Source organism: Prenolepis imparis, unplaced genomic scaffold, assembly GCF_030444845.1.
Source record: "Prenolepis imparis isolate NDT839.2.m4 unplaced genomic scaffold, iyPreImpa1.0 SCAF_4, whole genome shotgun sequence".
In the NCBI taxonomy this organism is placed as follows: domain Eukaryota; kingdom Metazoa; phylum Arthropoda; class Insecta; order Hymenoptera; family Formicidae; genus Prenolepis; species Prenolepis imparis.
In genome coordinates this window covers 12402201-12424653 of record NW_028141162.1, presented here as the reverse complement: position 1 = coordinate 12424653, position 22453 = coordinate 12402201, and the positions used below count along the sequence as shown (strand labels likewise).

At 34.8% G+C, this 22453-nt stretch overlaps 3 protein-coding genes across 4 annotated transcripts in view; 2 read left to right on the top strand and 1 right to left on the bottom strand.

Moving 5' to 3' along the window:
• Window positions 1–6491: 6491 nt before the first annotated feature.
• LOC145935044 (uncharacterized) lies at window positions 6492–7794 on the top strand. Of its 2 annotated transcripts, none has more exons than XM_083036048.1 (3): window positions 6492–6779; window positions 6999–7132; window positions 7335–7794. In XM_083036048.1, the coding sequence occupies exons 1-3, from the start codon at window positions 6582–6584 to the stop codon at window positions 7468–7470; spliced, it is 468 nt and encodes a 155-aa protein (XP_082892174.1). In that variant the 5' UTR covers window positions 6492–6581; the 3' UTR covers window positions 7471–7794. The 2 variants fall into 2 exon arrangements, with proteins under 2 accessions (XP_082892174.1, XP_082892173.1); XM_083036047.1 differs by having other exon boundaries at window positions 6999–7183; window positions 7335–7791.
• A 248-nt stretch (window positions 7795–8042) lies between these two features.
• Window positions 8043–9052, top strand: Rpp21 (ribonuclease P protein subunit Rpp21). Its single transcript, XM_083036074.1, has 4 exons — window positions 8043–8173; window positions 8262–8323; window positions 8433–8524; window positions 8612–9052. The coding sequence occupies exons 1-4, from the start codon at window positions 8170–8172 to the stop codon at window positions 8925–8927; spliced, it is 474 nt and encodes a 157-aa protein (XP_082892200.1). The 5' UTR covers window positions 8043–8169; the 3' UTR covers window positions 8928–9052.
• The window catches only part of Cad87a (cadherin 87A), a 95426-nt gene continuing 81926 nt past the window's right edge, over window positions 8954–22453 (bottom strand). Inside the window, exons 6-27 of the mRNA XM_083036310.1 lie at window positions 19915–20107; window positions 19280–19590; window positions 18468–18623; window positions 17955–18142; window positions 17692–17854; window positions 17021–17459; window positions 16628–16819; window positions 16179–16432; window positions 15664–15796; window positions 15369–15584; window positions 14678–14977; window positions 14273–14517; window positions 13653–13946; window positions 13247–13444; window positions 12957–13179; window positions 12167–12711; window positions 11863–12038; window positions 11620–11755; window positions 11310–11434; window positions 11135–11236; window positions 10844–11057; window positions 8954–10500 (exon numbers count right to left, since the gene is read on the bottom strand). Of these exons, the coding sequence (XP_082892436.1) occupies window positions 10384–10500; window positions 10844–11057; window positions 11135–11236; window positions 11310–11434; window positions 11620–11755; window positions 11863–12038; window positions 12167–12711; window positions 12957–13179; window positions 13247–13444; window positions 13653–13946; window positions 14273–14517; window positions 14678–14977; window positions 15369–15584; window positions 15664–15796; window positions 16179–16432; window positions 16628–16819; window positions 17021–17459; window positions 17692–17854; window positions 17955–18142; window positions 18468–18623; window positions 19280–19590; window positions 19915–20107 (4920 nt within the window). The 3' untranslated portion in view covers window positions 8954–10383. The remainder of the gene's footprint in view (window positions 10501–10843; window positions 11058–11134; window positions 11237–11309; window positions 11435–11619; window positions 11756–11862; window positions 12039–12166; window positions 12712–12956; window positions 13180–13246; window positions 13445–13652; window positions 13947–14272; window positions 14518–14677; window positions 14978–15368; window positions 15585–15663; window positions 15797–16178; window positions 16433–16627; window positions 16820–17020; window positions 17460–17691; window positions 17855–17954; window positions 18143–18467; window positions 18624–19279; window positions 19591–19914; window positions 20108–22453) is intronic.

Here is a 22453-nt window from a genome sequence, read left to right as displayed (position 1 = left end):
TGAATAAGTCTGCAATAAAATCTATAATGGGCTTTTCATCGTACATTGCCGTCTCGCATAATCGCGTTTATTTTAAAAACTTTCACATTTACTTTGTTTTTACGTCAGGCTATCACGCTACAAGTCAATGCCTCACGTTTAACGATCATTTAATTTCAGTCAAACGCATTTCCACTAACTAATAAACATGATTATAAATAACGAGTATTAATCAAGCGGTTTTTCAGCAATTTTTTTTCAGAAAAATGGTAATGTGAAAAGTTTGTTTTTTTGCAGGTTGGATAGGATAAATCGCGCAGAAAAAGTGGAAAGATTTATATATATATAAATGTCTCGACATCTTCGTAATTGTGTGATTTATAATTGTGCGAAACCATTCTTTAAAACGATTAATATCAAAATTGCTTTGAGACATACTTGAGACATTATAAAAGTCTAGCATTATAAAAGAAACTTGCACTTTGCTCGATTAAATACCGTCGCAATAACCTTGAGAGCTATTCATATAAAGTAATTATTGCGAAGAGAACGTAAAAAATATTCTCCAAAAATACAATTTAAAATATAATTGACTTTAATTACATGCAGCATCGTAATTACAAATAAGACTAAAATCGGAGTAAAAATAGTCAGAGAGCTCTATAATTTCTTGTAAATCCCCTGTGAATTCCCCCCATAAATATTTCCCCGGGAGATATATCTTTTCCCCGAAGAGATTACACTTGTTTAAGACTAACAATAAGAAAATGTGCAGTCTGCGAATACGTTTGACTCATGTCATTAGAAAGAAACGAGAATATCCGGTTTCTCGGCTCTATAGGCAACAAGATACGCAAACCTAAAAAAAAAATCTGCGCGAACCGGTCTGTCTATTTTTGTTTGCCGAATTAATAAAAAAAAAAATGTATAGAATAATGATAATAAAAAATGTAAGAATAAAGTGATGCGATTGGTCAGCGAATCTTCACTTACTCTGTCTTAATTTCCGCGAAAAAAAAAATGCAATTTCTGTTTAATTGATATAACAAATATTATGTCGTGCATCTGAGAAAAAGAAGACAAGTCTAGAATGATCGAGATATTAATGTATTATATAATGTATATTTATATAATGTATCATTGTAATCGCAAAAACAAAAGGTCTAGAATACTCTAGATTACTCTAAAAAATGCGAGATAAATTAATACCGCTTTAACATGATATTTTGGCTACATTCCGAAATTAACTACCAGTACTGGAAATCTATAGTTCACGTCACATACATATATTATAATACATAGTCATTGTCGGAAATCAATAAGCGGAGTCTGCGACGTATTTTTTTTGTTTCGAGATATAATACTAATACTTATATATAATTGAATAAATTCCGCGTCATTTGTATCGACGTACTCGTTTAAATTACTTCTGCGCCATATGCGAGTTAATGTCACTGTAATTATGATTAATTAACTTGTTGCATCGCTGAAACGTCGCTGGCGCATTCATGACGCGCAGAGAGGATGCAGGTATAGCGATAAGTCACCTTGTTAAATGTTTTTAATCAATCAAGATAATACAAAGTTGAAACTAAAGTGGGAGAAATAAATAAGATTAATTCTATGAAGTGTCGATTAATTTTTTGTCGACTGTCTGATCGATTTTTTTTTCAGAATGTTAATTTTACATTTTACATTTTGCGTTGTAAATTCTTCAAGAATGTAATCTTTAATTAGTTTAAAATAAACATTTCCATAGGAAAAATTTTTGATGGAGATTACTATCTTTTCTCTCTTATATATTTTCTCATTCAATATAAAATATTGTTATAAATACGCGTTAATATTTTGTTAAAATTAAATCAATTTGAAATTAAATTGTAAACGAAAGTTTGATATATCTAGTCTGCATATAAAGCTAAATTAAAATAACGAAAAACATGTTGTGCACATTTTCAATCACTTGTAATTCAAAGAAAGCCTCGACATAATCTTTGTTCTAATCAAGTTTATATAATTTCTGAGAATTGTGAATATACGTTTAGCTACTCTGGATTGTTTTTTAATCACTTTCTTGTCAATTTTATCTATCTGGCGATCCTGGAAATTCAAGAATATAAATAACGTTTTACGCGACGTTTGCTCTCGAATATGACCGACACGTGTATCCCCTGTTAGAATGAAAGTTGTTGAATCGAAATTTTCAAGGTCAGCTGATATACGTTTTATAGATTTTTGACCTCTATCAGGGTGTGTGGGCCGAGAGAGTCAGGATGAGAGACGAGAGATGTTGCAGGTCGAACACGTGCGGAGGGAATGTGTGCTTCAGCGATCGCAAAAATGCACACTATGCTTAACCCGCGACTCTTGTGGTATTTGGTGCGCAGACACAATTTCTGCTTTGCGAAATTTCATACTATCCTAGCTTGGTCTCTCACATAAACACACGCCTCGATAGCGTAAGCGAAAATCACAACTGATATTCCTTCGATATACGTTCAAGATACGATCTAAATAATCTCGTTTTACAAGGTATCCTATAAATAGCTGCAATACTACGCGGTTCATACGTGTAAACAAGAAAAGAAAAAACAAATAGAATAAAAACGAATAAAATAGGATTTAAATAAAATGACGAGGTAAATCATTTTTCTGTGAATGATGATTATGCATCGAAAAATTCATTGTAATCACTGACGTAGGAACTGTCATTTATATCAATATAGATTGAAAAAGGTATGATTTGTATTGCATAAAATATGTGACAAAAACATTGCGTTGATTAATGATAACGTGATTTATAATCGCCGTTTAATACTAATTTCAAAGTTTGCTATAAGTTTAAAATTAGCTCGTGTATTTACGTCACTAAATGCAAAGTATGTATGAATATTAAATGTTAAAAAAATAACTAGACAATGTGTAACATAGTATACAATAATGCTCTTTTGAAGAAATAGCAAACCAGGAAGGTTTTGTGTCTCTGCGACAAAATATATTATGATTCTGCTCAAAATATGTTTCTTTGAAAAATATGCTGATTGAACGTAACAAAATTCGATTATTATATAAATAAACAAATATAAACATTTTTGTATTATTATCAAAAAGGAATAACATTATGTTCCGAAGTTTTGCAGATTTCATCAATTGATTTCATCAATTGATTTCATCAATGTGAAAAATGTCCATGACATAAATTTAGCAATAATAAGATACATGGTGAATATTTTGCGAGAATTTTAAAGTAAGAAATTTTTTAAACGCATCACAAAAAGCGAAATAATTTCTTGATATAAGGATATATTCTTATATAAGGATGACAGTTCCATATTATTCCAATAAATTCAATGATATGATACTTTAATATAATATATAATAATATAATATAAATTTTTCATTTTTCGCTTGCTTTTATGTATTTGTATATGTTATGTATTTTATCGTCCAATTGTCAATTATCAATTAATATTTCAAAAAGATGAAATACTCATGGAAAAAAATTATAAAAGCGACAAAAAAAACAGCAAAACAATTAATATTTTATGATTAATACATCTATTTAATTATAGAAGCACACATTATTGATTTGATTAATGGTACATAATTATAGCATATCTGAAAATCCTTTCTTATGCATTATCAATAGTTGTTCTATTGGTCTTCTCATAACTCATGCGCGATAGCGAATATTTACAGAGTGAGATTAAAGTAATTTTAGAAATTGCCCCCGCAATCTCTGCGACAGGCTAACGATATTATTGAACCAAACATGGTTGTAAGTACAAGTGCACCACGTCTTTGCAACCTTCAGTCTAATGTAATGTTGCAACAATCGTCTATCATAAATTGAGCGCTTAAAAATTGCTCAAATTTTTATCAAAGACATAGTCATAACATGACATTCAATCAAGAATATCGAGCAAAATTTTTTCATGTATTATCTTGGTCATGCGTGAAATATCATCCGCTACGATTCCGCATGCTAAAGAATTTTACTTGATACATAATTTTATTTTTGCGGCAAATATTGTACTTATATGATATTAATGAAAATTAGTGATATTTCTTTTAAAATTCAATCCAATTTTTTTATCTTCAGCAAAAGTATTCTTTTCCACGTGACTTTATTATATTTTAATAATTCTAACATGAAACTTTCTCCATTAAAATCGAGTTATTAATTCTAAATTAAACGATTAAATTTTTTTTTATATTTTAATCGCTTTTACTTTTCTTAAAGCAGTATATATTTATGTATATATATAAATCGGAGAAATATCACTTTTAAATGTAAACATGATTTAATAATTAGATCAATACCTTTGTGTGCAATAAATTTCTGCAAAAGTTTAAGATTATTCGAGATATGATTTTTTTAAGACAAATAAATTACATCGCGATTTATATTAAACTGAAAAAATTAGCAAAAAATTTAAATCGACAAAAAGAGCGATCTGCGTTTTTATGAGCAAACTTACCACGGAAAATCGATCGTAACAGATGGCAGAAGTTTTTGTCGCATCTGTGATATACTATATGCCAATGACTTTTTTCAATCGAAAATGTTCGCGATAAAAATCATCACAATCGTAAAAATCGTCCTTGCGAGTAGGAAAACCATTTGCGTGGTCGTATTACGTCGTACATCAAATGTTTCTTTTCTAGCCGCTAATAAATAAAAAATTCCGTTGCAATCGCGCGTGCAATGATTTTTGCATTAAAATGGTGATATCGCTTAAGATAGTACGATACTTATCGCGATATGCAAAGAGACAAGCGAGTTCATTTTTTCGATCGTGAGAAAGCGCTATCTCTTTTTTCCTGCCTCTCTCTTTCTCGCAAATGAACGAGTCTGTAATGCGAAGCACTGGAAATGATGATAGAGTTGAGTTATTTTTATAATTATAACAAAAACTGAATGAAAATAAGGCAGTTATTTCTACCAGATAGTAATTTCTGACTATTTCTGTAGCATTTATTTCCGTATTACAGAACATACATTTTCAAATATATATTTTCTTTGATCTTCTATGAAAAACTTACTTTAATTCATTATTTTCAGCACTTCTTGTATTACGCAATGACTATATACGCACTGAGAAAATTTTCTCTTAGAATTTACGCTGAAAATCATGGTAATCGTGGGACAATATATGATATGAAAAGAATTTTATGAGAATTTCTCTGATTAATATTTATCACAATAAAAATAATAATATCTATCACAATAAAATATAAAACATGTTTGATTAATTTTACTAAACTGCATAGTAAAATTAATCAAACATATTTTATATTTTATTGTGATAGATATTATTTTCATTGTGATAAATATTAATCAGAGAAATTCTCATAAAATTCTTTTCACACCATATTGTCCCACGATTATCATATAATTTTCAGGATAAATTCTGAGAAAATTCTATCCGTGTAAAAAAAATTAAATGTTTTTGTAAAATTAACTCACCATATTTGTATATAGCTCATTGCCAGTTGCAGTTCTGGATTCGAATGAATATCAGGAAGATTCATCTTTCGATGATTGATGTACTTGGTCCGATTTTTCACACACGTATCGAGTAACTAATATAAGCCGCACTTATTCCGGCACGATTTCTCCGCGGTTTTGCTGCAATTTTAAGATATATATATTTTTAAAGGAGTTTTGCGATGCAACTTTCTTCATGTGAGAAGTTAAAGTTGATTCTTTTTCAAAAATAAATTCTAGTTAAAAAGCATCTTTCTCTCTAAAGACTAATATATTCAAGTTAAAAAGAATTAAATTTTGCGTCCATCTTTGGCTGCAATTCGCTTGATGCTGCAAATGCTCCGAAGCGTTCTTCTTCATACTTGGAAGCATTTGTAGCGTCAAGTGAACTGCAGCCTTTGTGTGCCGCGATTGTTCATTCGGTGCCAAAGGGCCGGTCTCACCATCTCCGATTTCATCAATCGGCCGATTAAACTACATCTTTGTCTCTTTCCAGCTACGTTCTTAAAAAGAGACAAAGATATAGTTTAATCGGCCGATTGAAGTTAATCGGAGATTGCGAGACCGCGGCCCATGGCGAAACTGGCCCAAATTCAAACTATTCCATCTTACGAGAAATAATAGAAAACATTCAAGAACCTTGATAGTTATGAAATACGCCGACGTTATTGCGATATTCTCAAGACAAATATAAGTCATTATCGAAATTAATTAAAGAAACAATCGAAATTATCTCACCTCTGAACGAACGTACGTTCATCACGCGTCTCCATACTCGCCGGAAAAGGACGCCGCCTATAGGAAACTTTTCCAACTCGAGTTTCGCGCGCCAAAACACATGGAGTGTGTTAGAAAATCTGCCTGTCGTTTGCACAATCGGTCGTCAGCCAATCGGAGACGTTTGCTCCGCTCGTTCCGATTGGTCGATCGAACGTTACTCTAGCGGCTGACATATTTTCGAACGCGACTTGGAGGCGCGGAAAGAATTTCGAGGTTGGCAGCAGTGCGCGAAATTAAACCGATACCGGTTTGAAAATCGGCGATCAAGTGTTGTTGTGTTTTGCTCACAATCAGCTGTGTGTGCGAGAGAATTTGTAGGAAAAACGGAAACATGGAGAAGAATTCGTTCGTATCTTCCTCGGATTATTTCAACAAATTGCGGCACAAGACGCGTGAAATCGACGAGGGCATCGATAAGCTGACCGAGACCTGGAAGATGCCGCAACTCCTCATCGGAGGCTACGCAGAGCGAACCGTCGAGACGGATGCGTGCTTGAACGAATTATCGAAATCTCTTCAGGATACTCGCGTGAGTGCTACTGCAAATTATTATTCAATGTTGCGAAATGCCGGCAATTTTTTTCTATGCAAAATAAAAAATTCAAGTAATTAAATCATCACCTTCAATTCAGCAAGTTATACTACTATGTTAAAAAATGATAATATAATATATTATATCGTTAATGTGTTATATTATAAATAAATCCCGAGCAAAATTTTATATGAATTGTGTAATTAATTATGTTAGGGTAAAATGGAGAAATTTCAATCAGAATTCAACTCATCATCACTGGAAAATATGGATCAATTATTAAATGATTCAAAAAAGATATATCAAGATTTGAAGGAGCAATGTGACAATTTGGATATTGTTCTAGCAGAGTATGGCTATTGTTATAAAGAGAATGACAGTATGCAAAAAAAACATTGTCGGTAATATAAGACAACTTCTATTTTATTATTAGAAGAAAAATTGTCCTAAAAGAAATTGAATACTTGTCATTTTGTGTGCATGATATATACACACACATACACACACACACACACATATATTACAGAAATGAATTTTTTTTTCTCTTTTTAGAGATGATAGTAAAGATAGCACAAATGAAAGCATTTTAAGACCTCAAAATGTGTCTGATTTGGAAATCGAATTTACACCACACCTTACATGGAGATGCAAGGCTAAGTCCAAGGAAAATCAGATATTTCCAGCATAATCTATGAAGGATAGTAGGATTCCTCTAGTTTATGCTGAAATAAATATCCAATTCACTAACGAGATGCACCTCCATGTAAAAAGCTTATTTATGAGCTATATACAATTGTGTAAAAATCAAATTATTTGGAACATCTTACAAAAATATTTTAAAAAGATAGTTTTCATTTCAGTATTTCTTCTCTGAGTTTTCATTCGTAAGATATCTAGATAAAAAACAATATTAGTATACTTTTAAAAATCATAAAAGACGGAAGTATAGACTAGATTTTTATATATATTTTTGTTAATAAATGTATAAATAAAATATATAATTAGGGTATTATACTTAATATAAATATTGTATTATATAATTATAATACAATAAATATGTGAAAAAATTGTGAAATGTTTAATTATCTTTAAAATATGTATATACTTTTATAAGGAAGAATTTTATAGCTGGAGTTTTATAACAAAAAGTATCAAATAAAAAAGAAATTTTTAAAATGGCATCTCTCTCTTGTCATAACTTTAGGATAGAAGTTAATCATATATATGTATATATGAACACTTAACCTAGTTCAATTTAAATTCTAACCTTAAAACTACTAGTAAAACGAGTAGAACTGTTAAAAGTGACGCTCTGTTTATCGACATATAAATTATCGAAATTATAAATTACTGATTTAATTAGAATAATAGATAAATTGATTTCGTGATGGGTAAGTTAAATATTACTGAAGCTTATTTAAATATATGCATACATTATGTGAGTTTCTGGTATACATGAGTTTATGATTGACTTTGCAGGAAATAAGAACAAACTTTGTCAGCATAAAGATATTTTTGAACGAATGAATTATTTATATCAGGTATATATATGATTATAAAATTTATTATCCTTTAATAATTTTGACTTAGCAAAAAAGACAATCTGGAAATATATTAATGTTGCTATTATCATAAAAAATTTCATCACAGGCTAGTCGTCTAATGGCATTAATAGATAAATGTACAGCATCATATCTTGGTAATAATATGGTGGGTTGTGCCAAAAAAGCAGTATTACGCATGTAAGTCTTTACATATTAGGTCTCTCTGAAAAGAGAATTATATATATAAAAGATTCTTGTATTAGTGGAGATTATCGATTTCTCTAGGGAACCAAATTTAAAGAGAAGTATATGTAAATGTTGTCAAACTCCACTTATACCTGGGGAGACAGCTAGAGTCAGATTAATATCAAAGCCTATAAAGAGGGTCAAATGGACATGTCTAACTTGTATGAATACTAAACGATTTCCTGTGAAAAATGGATACAAATTGTGGCTTGATCAACCGGAAGTAATAATCGAGACGTTAGATTATACACCAAAACCAAAGAACGAAAATATTAAAAAATCTGATGCCCCTGAGAAAATAAAGGAGAAAGAAGTAATTGTTAAAAATTTAGAAAGTGTCAGTACACATGTCTGAAGCAAATCCATTATTAACTTAAAATCTCTGATGTACGAATATTTTTTATTAATGACTTACATAAAATATGTTACAATATTACAATAAATTTGTAATTAATAAACAGATACTTTTGCTAACTGGAATATTCATAACCATCTAGTAATATCATGATACCGATAATAGTTTTACATTAAATGTATTCTTAGAAATAACTCGTAAGTTAAGTTACTGTTGTTATCGAGTACGTAGTTGCGATACGTTTTTTACGGCAAGCGATATCCGCAGGGAATTCCCGAGAGTCACTATCTGTCTTCTCAGTCGAGGACGGTTTATGGAGATACTATTAAAGTGTAAATTTGACACAATTTCTCAAAGGCAAGATATTATTTCGCCCTAATGACACAATGGAATTCGCTGCGAATGTCATTACTTCATCTAACTATGATATGACTATGTCCGCCCATCGCCAGCGACTCGTGCAAAACCATTACGAGTTAATAAATCATTGCACTCATACTCGGGCGCAATCAAATCACAGTTTAATCGGGAAGAAAAAATATCAGTCGTTTAAAACACATACTACACATACCTTAAATAAATACACTAAATACAATATAACTTAGAAATTGTATGCGCTATCTTAATTATTGTGCACTTATAGCAACAATGGCTCGATTACTTGATTGACCGGATACAACAACTGCATCGTGTAGATGCCAAAAATGTGGCAGTGATCGTTGTAAAACGTACAATTTGCGTTTATTCACGGTTGGAACGCATGTACGTAACTTCGGAAACGCATAAATACTAAACTAATGAGGAAAATAATACAAAAACTGGGCTGGACGGAATCTACACATTCACTTATATACATATATCTGTCGTGCCAAGCTTCGGTCGAGTTATCTCACAGTGCCTATTTTATCTCTAGCTTATATTCCTTCTTCTCACTTTTTCTTTTTTTTTTTATGGTTTTCTTTTTGATTCTCCTAAAAAGTAGGTCTAACAGTAAAATCAGACGGGACCCCAGGTTGGCAACGCACACATATATACATGCACACACCAGCTACAGGGATTAATTACTCCAGTAATATTGACTTGTGTCGTTCGTCGTCACTCTTCATCTCGAGTTCTTCGCAAGCTCTTGCGGAAGAGTTTAAAACTGAGAATGGCAAAAGTCACGTATAAGTGAGAGGGAAGGAACGAGGGCAGATCTCGCGAATGTCGTGTCGCTCTTCTCTACACGCGTCTACTCGCAGGACAAACCCGACCAATATTTAACTCGGTTATTGTCAAAGAGGTGTGTGCATGCGAGTCGCCCGAGGAGTCGCTCCGAAGAGTGCGCGTGCAATGAACAAGAGCCGCGGACAAAGAGGTACAACGTACGGCGACGGAGCTTATTTTAAAGATGGAAAGTGGAAGGAAGAGGGATGGCAAGGGGAGGGCTGAAAATGCCCGCGTAGTCAGAGTCAGTTTATACTAGTCCCGAAACAAATTGGGGCTGGCCATCGCGATCGAGCGTCAACTGCGGCATCACGTTCGGAGAGGGCTGGAAGGTTGATCCTTGAAAACCCATTGCCGATTCGTATAACTAAAACAAAATAAAACAATGTATGTAGAAATTATAATTTACAGTTTTACAGGCTAGTCACACTGACAGTCATTAATCCTACTTGTCTTTTTTATGTGCATATTGGTTTTCGAAATAATAATTACGAATAGAACTATGTCAAATATTTTTATAATATATATATATATTTTTCTGCTAATTTCTAAGCCATGCAATTGATATAGATTATCATAATTTGCATTTACATCATATCGTCAAAACTATATGATAAAAGAGAAGACTCTACTAATCAGAGTTAATCGAGTCTGCCAGTGTAATGAGGCCTCGCAGTTACAATGTTACTCATTAGATTTACTTGGCGTACATTATGATTTCCTGGAAGCGTGGTGTAATCCGGCGTGGTCGGACGATGCCTGTTTGTAGGCAACGGATGCTGTATAGTGGCATAAGTGTTATCTTGAGACGTGTCCCCCATACCGACACTTACACCACTGCCGCGTCTCTCGCCACCGAGACCGCCTTCGGGTTCACTAAACACTTGCATCGTTAACTCTTGCTCTTCGTAGAGTTTCAGTTTTCTACAATCAGGGAAATATTTCGTCGTATATCACGCGTAACAGTAAAACTCTTACAAAGTTGCTGAAACAAGACTTACTGCTCGATCCACAAGGGATTCTCCGTCGTGTTTAATTCGTCGATGATCTGTTTCTTAATTAGGCCGTCTTTCTTACGTATATCATTTGGCACAGTTATTACCCTAAAATATCGGATGTAGATATAGTATATCGGAAAAGAAGTCTATATTTTTTTTAACGTTTAGATATTCTTACCAATGGCGTAAACAGCAACAAACTACTGTAACAGTGACTGCTCCTACGAGCAAAACAACTAAGAGAGCTATTAGAGCAGCGAGTGCAGGATCAAAAGGTTCTTCTTGAACTCCAGCGTATGCCGGCTGAAATAAAAATAAATTATAGTGCGTATTTATCAATATGTTTGGATAATTGTACAAAGTAATTTTATTTTCTTATATCGCAAGATAATTCACTCCATACTTTCCATAATTTATTTCATAGTTTGCAAGTAATCGTATTTGAGAAAACTATAATATTATATTACGATTTAAAATGCAGTACTCACCACAACATTCTCAATAGCAAATCCGGTATAATAGTGCTTCAAGAAATCGTATTTCGCATCGATAACCTTGAGTACGTGAGGAATTGGTGCGATGGTTTGAGTTTTCGGTTCGACAACATGCAAATACATGTCACACCTATCAAAAAAAGATACAGATTACGTGCAATATTTCTTACAAATCAGTGTAGATCAAGATATGAGAGTGAGTGGGTGAGAGTAAAAATTATATTTATACATCATTACCATTCTCTGCGAATATGTCCAGAAGCGTCAACGTGATATCTAATGTCGTCTACTACAACTCTGCTTTGTGTGGCGTTGGATAATTCCGAAACAATCTCGTCGCGCTCGCTATTGACCTCCTCCGGAGGCCGAGACAGTATGACTCGTATTAACTGAGACGGTTCAAACACCCATACCTGCAAAACAAATAAAAATTAATTGAAAAATTGCAAAGTAGAAGCGAATATCTCATTATTAACACTCTATTATTAAACATTAAAAATTATTTACAGAATAAAAAAAAATTTACACCGGGAAAACTTACGTGAACTCTGGTCATCGCGTATCTTTCCGGAATTGCCGTTTCTTTAGCGATAACTTCGACAATAAATCTATCTTGATTGTATTCCGCCATGTATCCGCTCGTAACGAGTTTGCCATCCTGAGTGACATTGAACGGACTCGGAACTATAGAGCCGCTCGGCTTTTCCGAACCGTATTTATAAAGATTCGCGCTAGCGACATAGTAATGGAGAGTGCCATTGTCACCTACGTCCAAGTCGGACGCGGTTACCTTAGTCACGAAGTCGTTTATATTCGCCATAGAATTTACCCCGGCGTAATAATCATTGCGTTCGAAGATCGGCGGATTATCATTTTCGTCTAGCACGATTATCGTCACGTTTACGTGTCCGTGCTCCGGATTGCGAGTCAATGGCTTGCCAGATTGCGCGGGATTGATGTAGAGATCGGGATCATTAGACGCGAGAATGGAAAGGACGTACTTGTCTCTCGTCTCGCGATCAAACGATTTATTCGCGTAAATGCTACCATCGGATTTGTCCATGTAAAAGGCATATCCTTCGTTTCCTGTACAAAAATGAACAATATATTTATAAGGATACGAAGTAAATCTTAATTAGCAATATGTATTTATTTGTTGACAATTGAAATGAAAAATCAACTAAAGCTTCGTAATTAAAAATTATCCTTTATTTATTGAGTACGAACACAAAAAATGATGTTTAAACATAATTTTTTATGTGTTCATGCTCAACAAATAAAGGCTAATTATATATAATGTATAACAATATTACATTTATACATATATTTACCTGCTTCTATATAATAGTATACTTTGGCATGTCTGCCTTCATCCTTGTCTTCCGCTGTTACTTTGCCGATAAAATAATCTTTCGGTCGATTTTCTGACACATGAAAATTATACTCTTCGTAAAATTGTGGCACGTTATCGTTCGTATCGACTAGCTGAACTGTTAATAGCCGTAATGTCTCGTAAGCTGTAGGACTGCCGTGATCAGCTGCTACAAGAACAAGCTGAAAAAAAATTTCACATAGAATCCCAATCATTCGTTTAGAAAAAATGATTTAACATATTATTTACCTCAAATTTGCTCTTAATTTCACGATCGAGAATGATCTTCGAACGAAGTTCGCCAGTCTCTTGGTCTATAGAGAATTCCTCGGTTTCCTGAACGTTTCTATTGCCGACTTTTAAATGATAGCTAACACGACCATTTTCGCCGGGATCTCTGTCGATCGCTTTTACGGTCAATATTAGGTAATTCGGAACACCTGCGTTCTGGAAATTGATATCATCTTTTTATAGTATATATTTTATAGTTAATATAATTATACATATTATAAAATATGTATAATAAATAAATAAATATTATAAAATATGTATAAATAATTATATATACGCGTATATTTTTATATTTTAGTTTTTAATTTAGTTAAAATTCGTAAACTTTATTTTGTGCAAATAGAAAATGTTTTTTTAAACATACCTCCGGTACTTCTACGGTCGCGTTTGTCAATTCCGGCATCACAAATTGCGGTTTATGCTGATTCACCGGAGTAACTCTTATGTCGACATAACACCTGTCCGAATGTGGACCATTTCCGGCACCATCGCGTGCTTCGACCTCGATTCTGTAAGAACCGGCTCTGCCGAGAAGGGCGGCCGCGGGATACAGGATGCCGGTTTCGCGGTTTAGCGAAAATGATTCATTTTCGTTCCCATTGATGATTGTATACCAGACTTCGCCATTCGTTCCTTCATCTTGATCTACAGCTCGTACCTTAAGAAGCGACACAATTAAGTGATTTCGACATATATATAAACGTTTACAATTTAAACGCTAGAAATCTCGTGAAAATTTTAAAAATATTAAAAGTTAAAAATTGAAAAAGATGATTTGATCCATCGATATTTTCTTTACGAAAAGATTGTAATTTTAAACTTTGTAACAATTTTATCAAACTTTTGTGTTACATTATATAGAAAATTCTACTGTAATTGAAAAAAAAAGATGATATCATTTTGCAACATTATAAATTTTTATTTTATAAAGTTACTTATTAGGCATCTTTAATACTGTTTTAAACATTAGATTTTAAATAATACCTGCAGAATAGGTGCTGGCGGATTAACAGATAAATTCTCCGCGACGGACGCTCTGTAACTATGTTGCGAGAATATCGGTCTGTTATCATTTTCGTCAATTAATTTGACAACTACTGGCACAGAGGTGCTTCGTCGAGAATTGACATGAGCACCGTCGCTGGCCATCACCGTTATAGTGATTTCCGGTGTCATCTCTCTGTCGAGAACTGTGGCACCACCCACGGTAATCTCTCCGGTTTCGTGCCCTATAATAATTGCATAAATGTTTCATACTTAGAACAAGAAAAAAGAGAACAAAAAAAAATAATTTGAACTATTATAGTTAACGCAAACTCTAGCTTGAATTTAATATATTTTTACTTCTTACATCATTACAGTATAATCAATCAATAAATTTTAACTTACCGATGTTAAAGTCAGCTGCGTGTTCGCCAATTAAGCTATAGCTGACATCGCCAAAAGACCCTTCGTCGCCATCCGTAGCTTTCACGACGGTAACACGAGTGCCAGGTGGAGAATTCTCTTTCACTGTCGCGTTATACAGTTCCTTCTCGAATTTCGGATCTTGATCGTTCACATTGATCACAGTGACGGTGACTTTCGCGGTCGTGGAAAGTTGGGGCACTCCGGAATCGTACGCGACTACCATGAATTCCAATTGCTTCGTTTCCTCGTAATCGATCACTTGACTAGTTCTTACGATTCCTGTGAATAAAAGCGGCACAATGCTCGGAATAAATGTATTTTAGTATTTCAATAATGAACGATTATTATAGATTAAATATCTGACGTCCTCCTGTTTTAGAGTGCATTCGATTTATTCTTTCTTGATTATGATCTCAGCAAAGCTCTGGCTGGCTCATGAATAATTTCATGATTTATTTTTCTATATCAAGAGGAAGTCAAGAACATTTCACGTAAATTGATATATCGAAAATTCCATCGAGAGCTTTTGCAAGATTCCTTTGATATGTCACGAGAGTAAAATGTTACTTTAATAATATGTCAAACCGTTGTAAATTGGTTTTCGACGATGCCTTTCGCGGAACAGGTTTACGCGAGATTGACACGGAGATTTTAGATGTGAGCAACTTACCGGTAATATTATCAATATTGAAGTAAGGGCTCGGCGGATCGATGGCGTATCCCGCTATGTTACTATCAGCGTCTGTCGCCGTGAAAGCTCCCACGACAGCGCCGGTGGGTTGCTCCTCTTGCATCTCTATCAGATAACGGGGATTTCCTCGGGTCCAAGGCTTCAAGAATTCCGGCGCCATATGGTTTACGTCAATGATAGTGACTACTAGTTTACCTGTTAAAAGACGTGCATCATGTAGGAATGATAAAGAGTATTCCGCATTCTCCTTTCCTTGAACATTTATTTTATTTACCTCGTCCTTGCTGTAATGTGGGCGCCGTGGTGTCGCTTACAACAATCGTAACGCTTACCGTAGCAGCTATGTCACGATCCAGGCTGCGAACGACGGAAACTTGTCCCGTAGCGCGATCGACTGCAAAGAAGTCCTAAGGGAACGAATAAGCATGTTAAAAAGATAAATGGATAAAAGGATAAAGGAAATATTTTATTTATAAAAGAATATAATAAATATAATATTATATATTATATAATATAATATGTAATATATTATATAATATATAATAATATTATATAATAAGAATATATTAAATAAATTGCACATCTCTACAAACTGAAAAGTTTATTAGAGTTTAATTAGGAATTTACGCAGAAAAAAACTTTTATAAAAAATATATAGCATATATTTTTTTTAACGTATCCGAGAACAATTTTTTATTTCTATTTTTTATAAAAATTTCTACGATAAACTTATTACGTGGATTGAAAGATTTTTGAATCGAAAAGTTAAAATGAAAATATCCGTGGTACCCTGAAAGACTTGCTGTCGTTGACGCGCTGGCCGTTTCTGTCAATAGCGGTGATTGGCTCGGAAATGGCAAAGTTCAAAGCTTCGAGATTCGTGCTATCCGGATCGGTGGCTTTCAATGTTGTGAAAACGGTGCCAATTGGCGTGTCCTCTGTAACTTCAGCTCGTTGCGTTTCGGGCGTGAAATACGGGGCCTTGTCGTTGCTGTTCTCAACCTCGATCATCAGCGTCGTCGTTCCGGTCAGACTTGGTGTTCCTGAAATAAAAAAGACAAGTGTCACGTAAAGAAATAAATTGTAACTATTTTAACTTAATGTTAAAGTTATTCCTCACAAAATACAAAATTTTATTCCCAATCATCTTGTTTTATAAAGAAAATTATAACTATAAGACTTTCAAATGTCATAATTGTCTCTTAATTTTATTTATCATTCGGAGACAATAATTTTACCTTTATCGAACGCTATGACTTCTACGTGATACGTATTCTTCTCGTCATAGTCCAACTTTCTGGACACCATGACGACGCCAGTGGTCTCGTTGACAGTGAAATCATCGAAAGCTCCTTTTTGTATTCTATAGACTAATTCTGCATTAACTCCACTGTCAGCGTCTGTCGCGGTTACCTCTTCTACGACAGTTCCTGTCGAAATCAAATATAATTAACCACATTAATTAATCACAATTTTATGACAGTGGTGAAATGCTTCGCGATAGGAATGTAAATCCCTTTTGTAGGGCTTTGAATCCATTTAGTAGTGCTTCTGATGAACATTATTCGGAATCCCGAGTTACATTCGCGAGATTGCGCACAATTGTTGTTAAGCATAATCCGGATACTCACCAATCGGCGATATCTCCGCGATACTGGCCGTATATATATCGTGCAGGAACACGGGCGCGTTGTTGTTAACGTCGCGCACGGTGATGTTGACGAGGGCGGAATCGACGAATATACCGTCGCTCGCCTGTATCGTCAGGGCGATCCAGTCGTGGGTGGCATTAGTCATATCGACCGGGCTCCTGACAGTGACTTCGCCGGTGTCCGGATCGACGGCGAACAGACCCAGCTCATTACCGCCCACCAGGGTATACGTGATCTTGGATGTCTTGTCCTTGTCTCGCGCCTGTACCTTCAATTCGGGCTCGAATTTCTCGGCACCCTCGTCTACCACCGCGCGATACTTGTCCTGCAGGAAACGCGGCGGACTGTCGTTCGCGTCTATCAAGCTGATGCGCAATGAAACGCTCGTCGTTTGTCCTTCCCCATTGTCGTCCGTCGCCTAATGAAAGAGAGAAGAGGATTTGTTCAACCGCTATTGTCGCTATTGTTTGCATTATAAAATATTATATCAATATCTCTCTAGTTTATATGTATATCTTTTAACATAATATTATATTAATTAATTATATATTATATTAATTATATATTATACTGATTATATATTATATTGATTAATATTTAATATAATATTAATTATGCCTACGTTATTATTATACAATTATGTACAATACCTTGTAAGTGAGGAAATATTCTGTCTGTTGTTCGTAATCTAGACACGGCGACGTACCGGGCGTTGGGCAGGATGCGACGGTGATGCTGCCGGTCTTCTTGTCGATCGCAAAGTGTTCTGCGCCCTGGCCGAGTAATTGATAGACTATGCCGGCAGTGCCAAAGCTACGGAACACGGAATCATGACGTGTGAATGAGGTAAGGAAATCGCGCTTTGAAGTCTCGTGGAACAAAGCGCGTCTTTGTTCAATTAACAAGTCCTTACCGCCCGCTGTCACGATCCTTCGCTGTGATCGTTATAATTGGGCTTCCTGGAGCCGCCGTCTCGGACACCGCAGCCGTGTATGTCGGATTACTAAAGGAAGGTGCGTTATCGTTTGCATCCGTGATGGAAATCGTTACCGTCGCCGTAGACGAGAGCTTCGGGTTCGTATGAACTTCCTCGGCGACGACCTAGAAACCATAATTGTCGCAACGTGTTTATTTTTCATCCAGTTAAAGAAACGAATTTGGAATTCTTATCAATTTGTTTAATTTAAAAAAAAGAGAGAAATAGAATCTGATAGTATTATAATAAATTATTGCGCACAAATGTATCAAATGATTGAAATCGTAATTATTAATGAAATTTTATTCTAATCGATTTGTGTATGTGTATATTATAGTTTTTATCTATTGTATTCAATCTTTTATGCGTGAAATTATTCTTCTTTTGGAAATGATAATAATTCTATTTATATAGGAAGTATCTGGAAAAAAGACTTTACAGTTGACTTACCAAAATAATGAATTTTCGTTGATTAGGATTTTCATAGTCGAGGGAGCCGTTCGTAACGCGAATGTTCACAGACGTGCTACCAGTCGCCAGCACCGGCTCCACGATAAACGCACCTGTTATATCTTCCAGACGCAGGGAGAACACGGAGTTTAAGCCCTTAAAGTGGAAAGCGGTTTTATTCTCCGCCGCGAGCGAGATAGAATCTCTCTCTCCGGAACCAGAAGAGCGAAATGAGACGTGTGCGCGCAAATAACGAGAAACGCGGTAACGTTTATACCGCGACCAGCGATCGATACGACGAACTGCAACGAGTGTAATGATAATTTGAATTTTATCGAAACTTTATAATATATTATGAATTATTTATACTTGACGTTTTCCATTTGCGCTGCCATTAAAGCGGCATTAATTTAATAAGCGGACCGAATTAAATGCGCGCACTGTAAAATAGCGCGATGCCTTTCCGTTCGTCGCCATTGTTACGGCATATATATATATATATATATATATATATATATATATATATATATATACAATATATATGTATATACACGTCGAGCTTTACACAGAAACTCGAATACATTAATATGAATGTCGCGTTAACAAGCGTTTTAACGTTATACCAGATTTTCTCTTGATTTTTCGACACGGCAATAATTAATGCATTTGCATGGAATCGCTGACCGGGTTGACGAACGGATGCAGCAGTAGCGGCATCACTATTCCAGCAGTCCCATTTCGCTCGACCGGATGATCCAGGAGAGTGTGCATCAGGTGACGAGTGGCAATGGGCTAAATCGACGTGCACTCACAACATCCGGATCTTTCACCGTCATGTCCAGATGCGGCAGCGGCGTGCCATCCGGCACGTTTTCTGGGATCTCGATGTTGTACTCGCGCCGATTAAACGTAGGAGGTTCGTCGTTGACGTCCTTAATCGTCACGGTCGCCTCGGCCGTCGATACCGTCAATTTGTCGTTGCCAGGCATGCCGTCGATCAGCTCGCGAGCCTTCACGATCAGCGTCAGGACGCCCGTGGAGTTTTCCAGCGCCTCTCGGTCCAGCGGCTTCGCCGTCCTTAGCTCGCCCGTGTCGTCGTCCAGCAGAAAGTAATCGAACGGATCTGCAAACATAGACATTGAAATCGTGATGTAAAAGCTTATTGTGAAAGTAAGCCTGCAATTTTTTCTATTTGTAATTTTTCGTTGAAAGAATCTCTTGTGTCTTCAATTCTGAATTTTACAAAATTTTGCATCCGCGGCGAATTTTTTTATTATTAAATTATATTAAATTATATATAATAAATTTTATAATATATATATATATTTAATATGTATTTAAATTTTAAATTATGTGAAGGTGAAATCTGACTCTAAATTTGATTTAAAAATGAGATTATAATCTCTTACGCGATTTGAATATGGAAAAAAGATGAGATTAGACTCACTGGTGACCAATTCATAGATCATCTTCCGCGGCATACCCCTGTCGCCGTCTCGTGCCTTCACGGTCATCACGAGGGTCCCGATGGGATCGTCCTCGCGTACTACACCTGTTAGCGAATCCAGAAATTCCGGCGGACTGTTCTGAATATCCGCTACCTTGATCTCCACGCCGGTGGTTCCATTGTTCAGGCCGTCCTGCGGACAAAATTCGCACGTTCAGTTGTCGTTCTTCTCGTGGGATTCTTGAGTGCATAAGTTAGTTCAGCTTCTACAAAGTTCAATCTGCTTCGTATTCTCGACTCTTGACATCTCTTTGAGTCGCAGATCTATTTTAAAAAATTAATGCAATTTTTAGCATAAATATTTTAATTAATTAAATATTGTCAATTTTATTAATAATAAATTATTAATAATAAATAATAAATAAAAATACTTGTAATATATTTGTAAAACAACTTTACTTTGTTACAGATCCGGAGATCTTCCGAGAATATTATCTTCAAACTCTCAAAAATATAAATTCGTCACTAATGGAAATTAATATAAGAACGTATCGAAAAAATTGTATTTTAAAACTTCGCGCCTTTTCTCGGAAATTTAGTTTATAAAAGTTGGTAACCCTGCTAAATTACATTTCCCTAATATCGAGAAGGCAACCCTTGAGAAATTCGCAACTTACTTCAGTTTGTTCATACACGGTTTCCGCATAAACGCCACGACGGTCCTCGGAGAGTCGAGAATCCAAGTTTTAGTTAGCGTGTATATTTTGCCGAAGTATATTCTCTCGTGATAACTTGACAATTTTTTCATCTATCCATTACGCAAACCAACGAGACGGAGAAAAGAACGAGGGTTTATTTATTCCTGAGTGAAAAACGTTTAGACGAGGTAAGTTTATTTTCAGCGACGATTAACCTTATGCGAAAAAATGGCAGACTTATTTCTGAAATAAAAGAGGCATAAAAAATCTAACCGTTCTCTCATTTCCGACTTATCTCACAATCGTCGGAAAACTTTCAGTCGTATTAATGTGTGTGTCTGTTTCGCGCCTTTTTCATCGCCGCCATAATGGTCCGCTATCGCGCGCGAAGCGCCATACCTTCCCTTGCAAGAGGACGATACTTCAGTCGCTTCCGGAGAGAGAACGCGTAATTAAAATCAATCTCCGCTCGCGCGCTCACACGTAAAGAGCTTTCGTCGTCGCACGACGTGTTGCAAGTGACTGTAATTATCTCTTTATACGTGATCTCTCGCACACACGTGAGTATACGACGAGGATGACGTTCCAAGCGCGCGCGCGACATTGATTAATTAATTCTTGCCGCTCCGAGTCTCTCTTCTCGCTTAAATATGAAAGAAAAATCTCTATTTTTTGCGACCCATCTCTACACGTCTTTCTCAAATTATTTGGTTAATTTTTTATTAATCTTTCCGTCTTAAATTTTTCGAACTGTTGCTTATCGCGTATAGTTGAAATAATTGAAAAGAATCTCTATTTTTAAGGTTATCATACTTTTCATATTTTATATAAAATACGTATTTTTTCGTATTTTATATGGAGAGAATTTTCTCTTAGAATTTACCCTGAAAATCATGGTAATCGTGGGACAATATGGTATAAAAAGAATTTTATGAGAATTTCTCTGATTAATATTTATCACAATAAAAATAATAATATCTACACATTAAAATATAAAACATGTTTGATTAATTTTACCATGCAGTTTAGTAAAATTAATCAAACATATTTTATATTTTATTGTGATAGATATTATTATTTTTATTGTGATAAATATTAATCAGAGAAATTCTGAAAATTCTTTCCATACACGCAAAAAAATTTCTAAATGTCGCAACAAAAATTATCGCTATTTTTTGTATCTGATAGAATATCGTTTGTCACAGATAGAATTTTTTAGTTCTGTCTCTGTCATTTAAATTGATTACGTGCAAAATATATACGATATTGCAATATGTGCTAATCATTTGTCTACCTCAGTTAATTTTTTGCACCTAAAAAATTTTTGCTACAATTGCAAAACCATTTTTTTGAGTGTACCATATTGTCCCACAATTACCATGATTTTCAGGATAAATTCTAAGAGAAAATTCTCTCTGTGTACTATTATGAAGAATATTAAACTCAAATATATTCATATATAAAAATGTGAAAATTTGTCCATATAGATCGCAATGACTTGCTGCTTTCTTCTAATTTTCATTTGTCTATAATAGGTATGAAAATTGTGTCAAGGAAGCCGCGGATCAGATCACATTTAACATTAAATGCGCGCGATGAGAAAGTGCCATTACGTTGCACGTACGGACAAATATTTACTTGTTTTTCTTCAATTTCGCGTTATATTTCTCAGATAAAATTGCGAAGAGAGGAAAATAGCGCGAAATCGATGTACGGCGGGGAAAACTGCATCGATCATATGAGCACGTTTCGTTGTAAGACCTAAATAAGCTCAATGTTTACCGTTTTACCGCGCGAGAGATTCGTTTTGCGAAAATGCATAGTGAATCACAGTCCGTTTT

Bases quoted from the DNA above. Each gene is read 5' to 3' on its own strand.
- LOC145935044 (XM_083036047.1), top strand. From the start codon at position 6,582: ATGGAGAAGAATTCGTTCGTATCTTCCTCGGATTATTTCAACAAATTG. The intron at 6,780-6,998 runs GTGAGTGCTACT...TAATTATGTTAG, and splicing joins AATCTCTTCAGGATACTCGC to GGTAAAATGGAGAAATTTCA. The intron at 7,184-7,334 runs GTAATATAAGAC...TTCTCTTTTTAG, and splicing joins ATGCAAAAAAAACATTGTCG to AGATGATAGTAAAGATAGCA.
- Rpp21 (XM_083036074.1), top strand. The intron at 8,324-8,432 runs GTATATATATGA...ATTTCATCACAG, and splicing joins GAATGAATTATTTATATCAG to GCTAGTCGTCTAATGGCATT. The intron at 8,525-8,611 runs GTAAGTCTTTAC...CGATTTCTCTAG, and splicing joins AAAAAAGCAGTATTACGCAT to GGAACCAAATTTAAAGAGAA.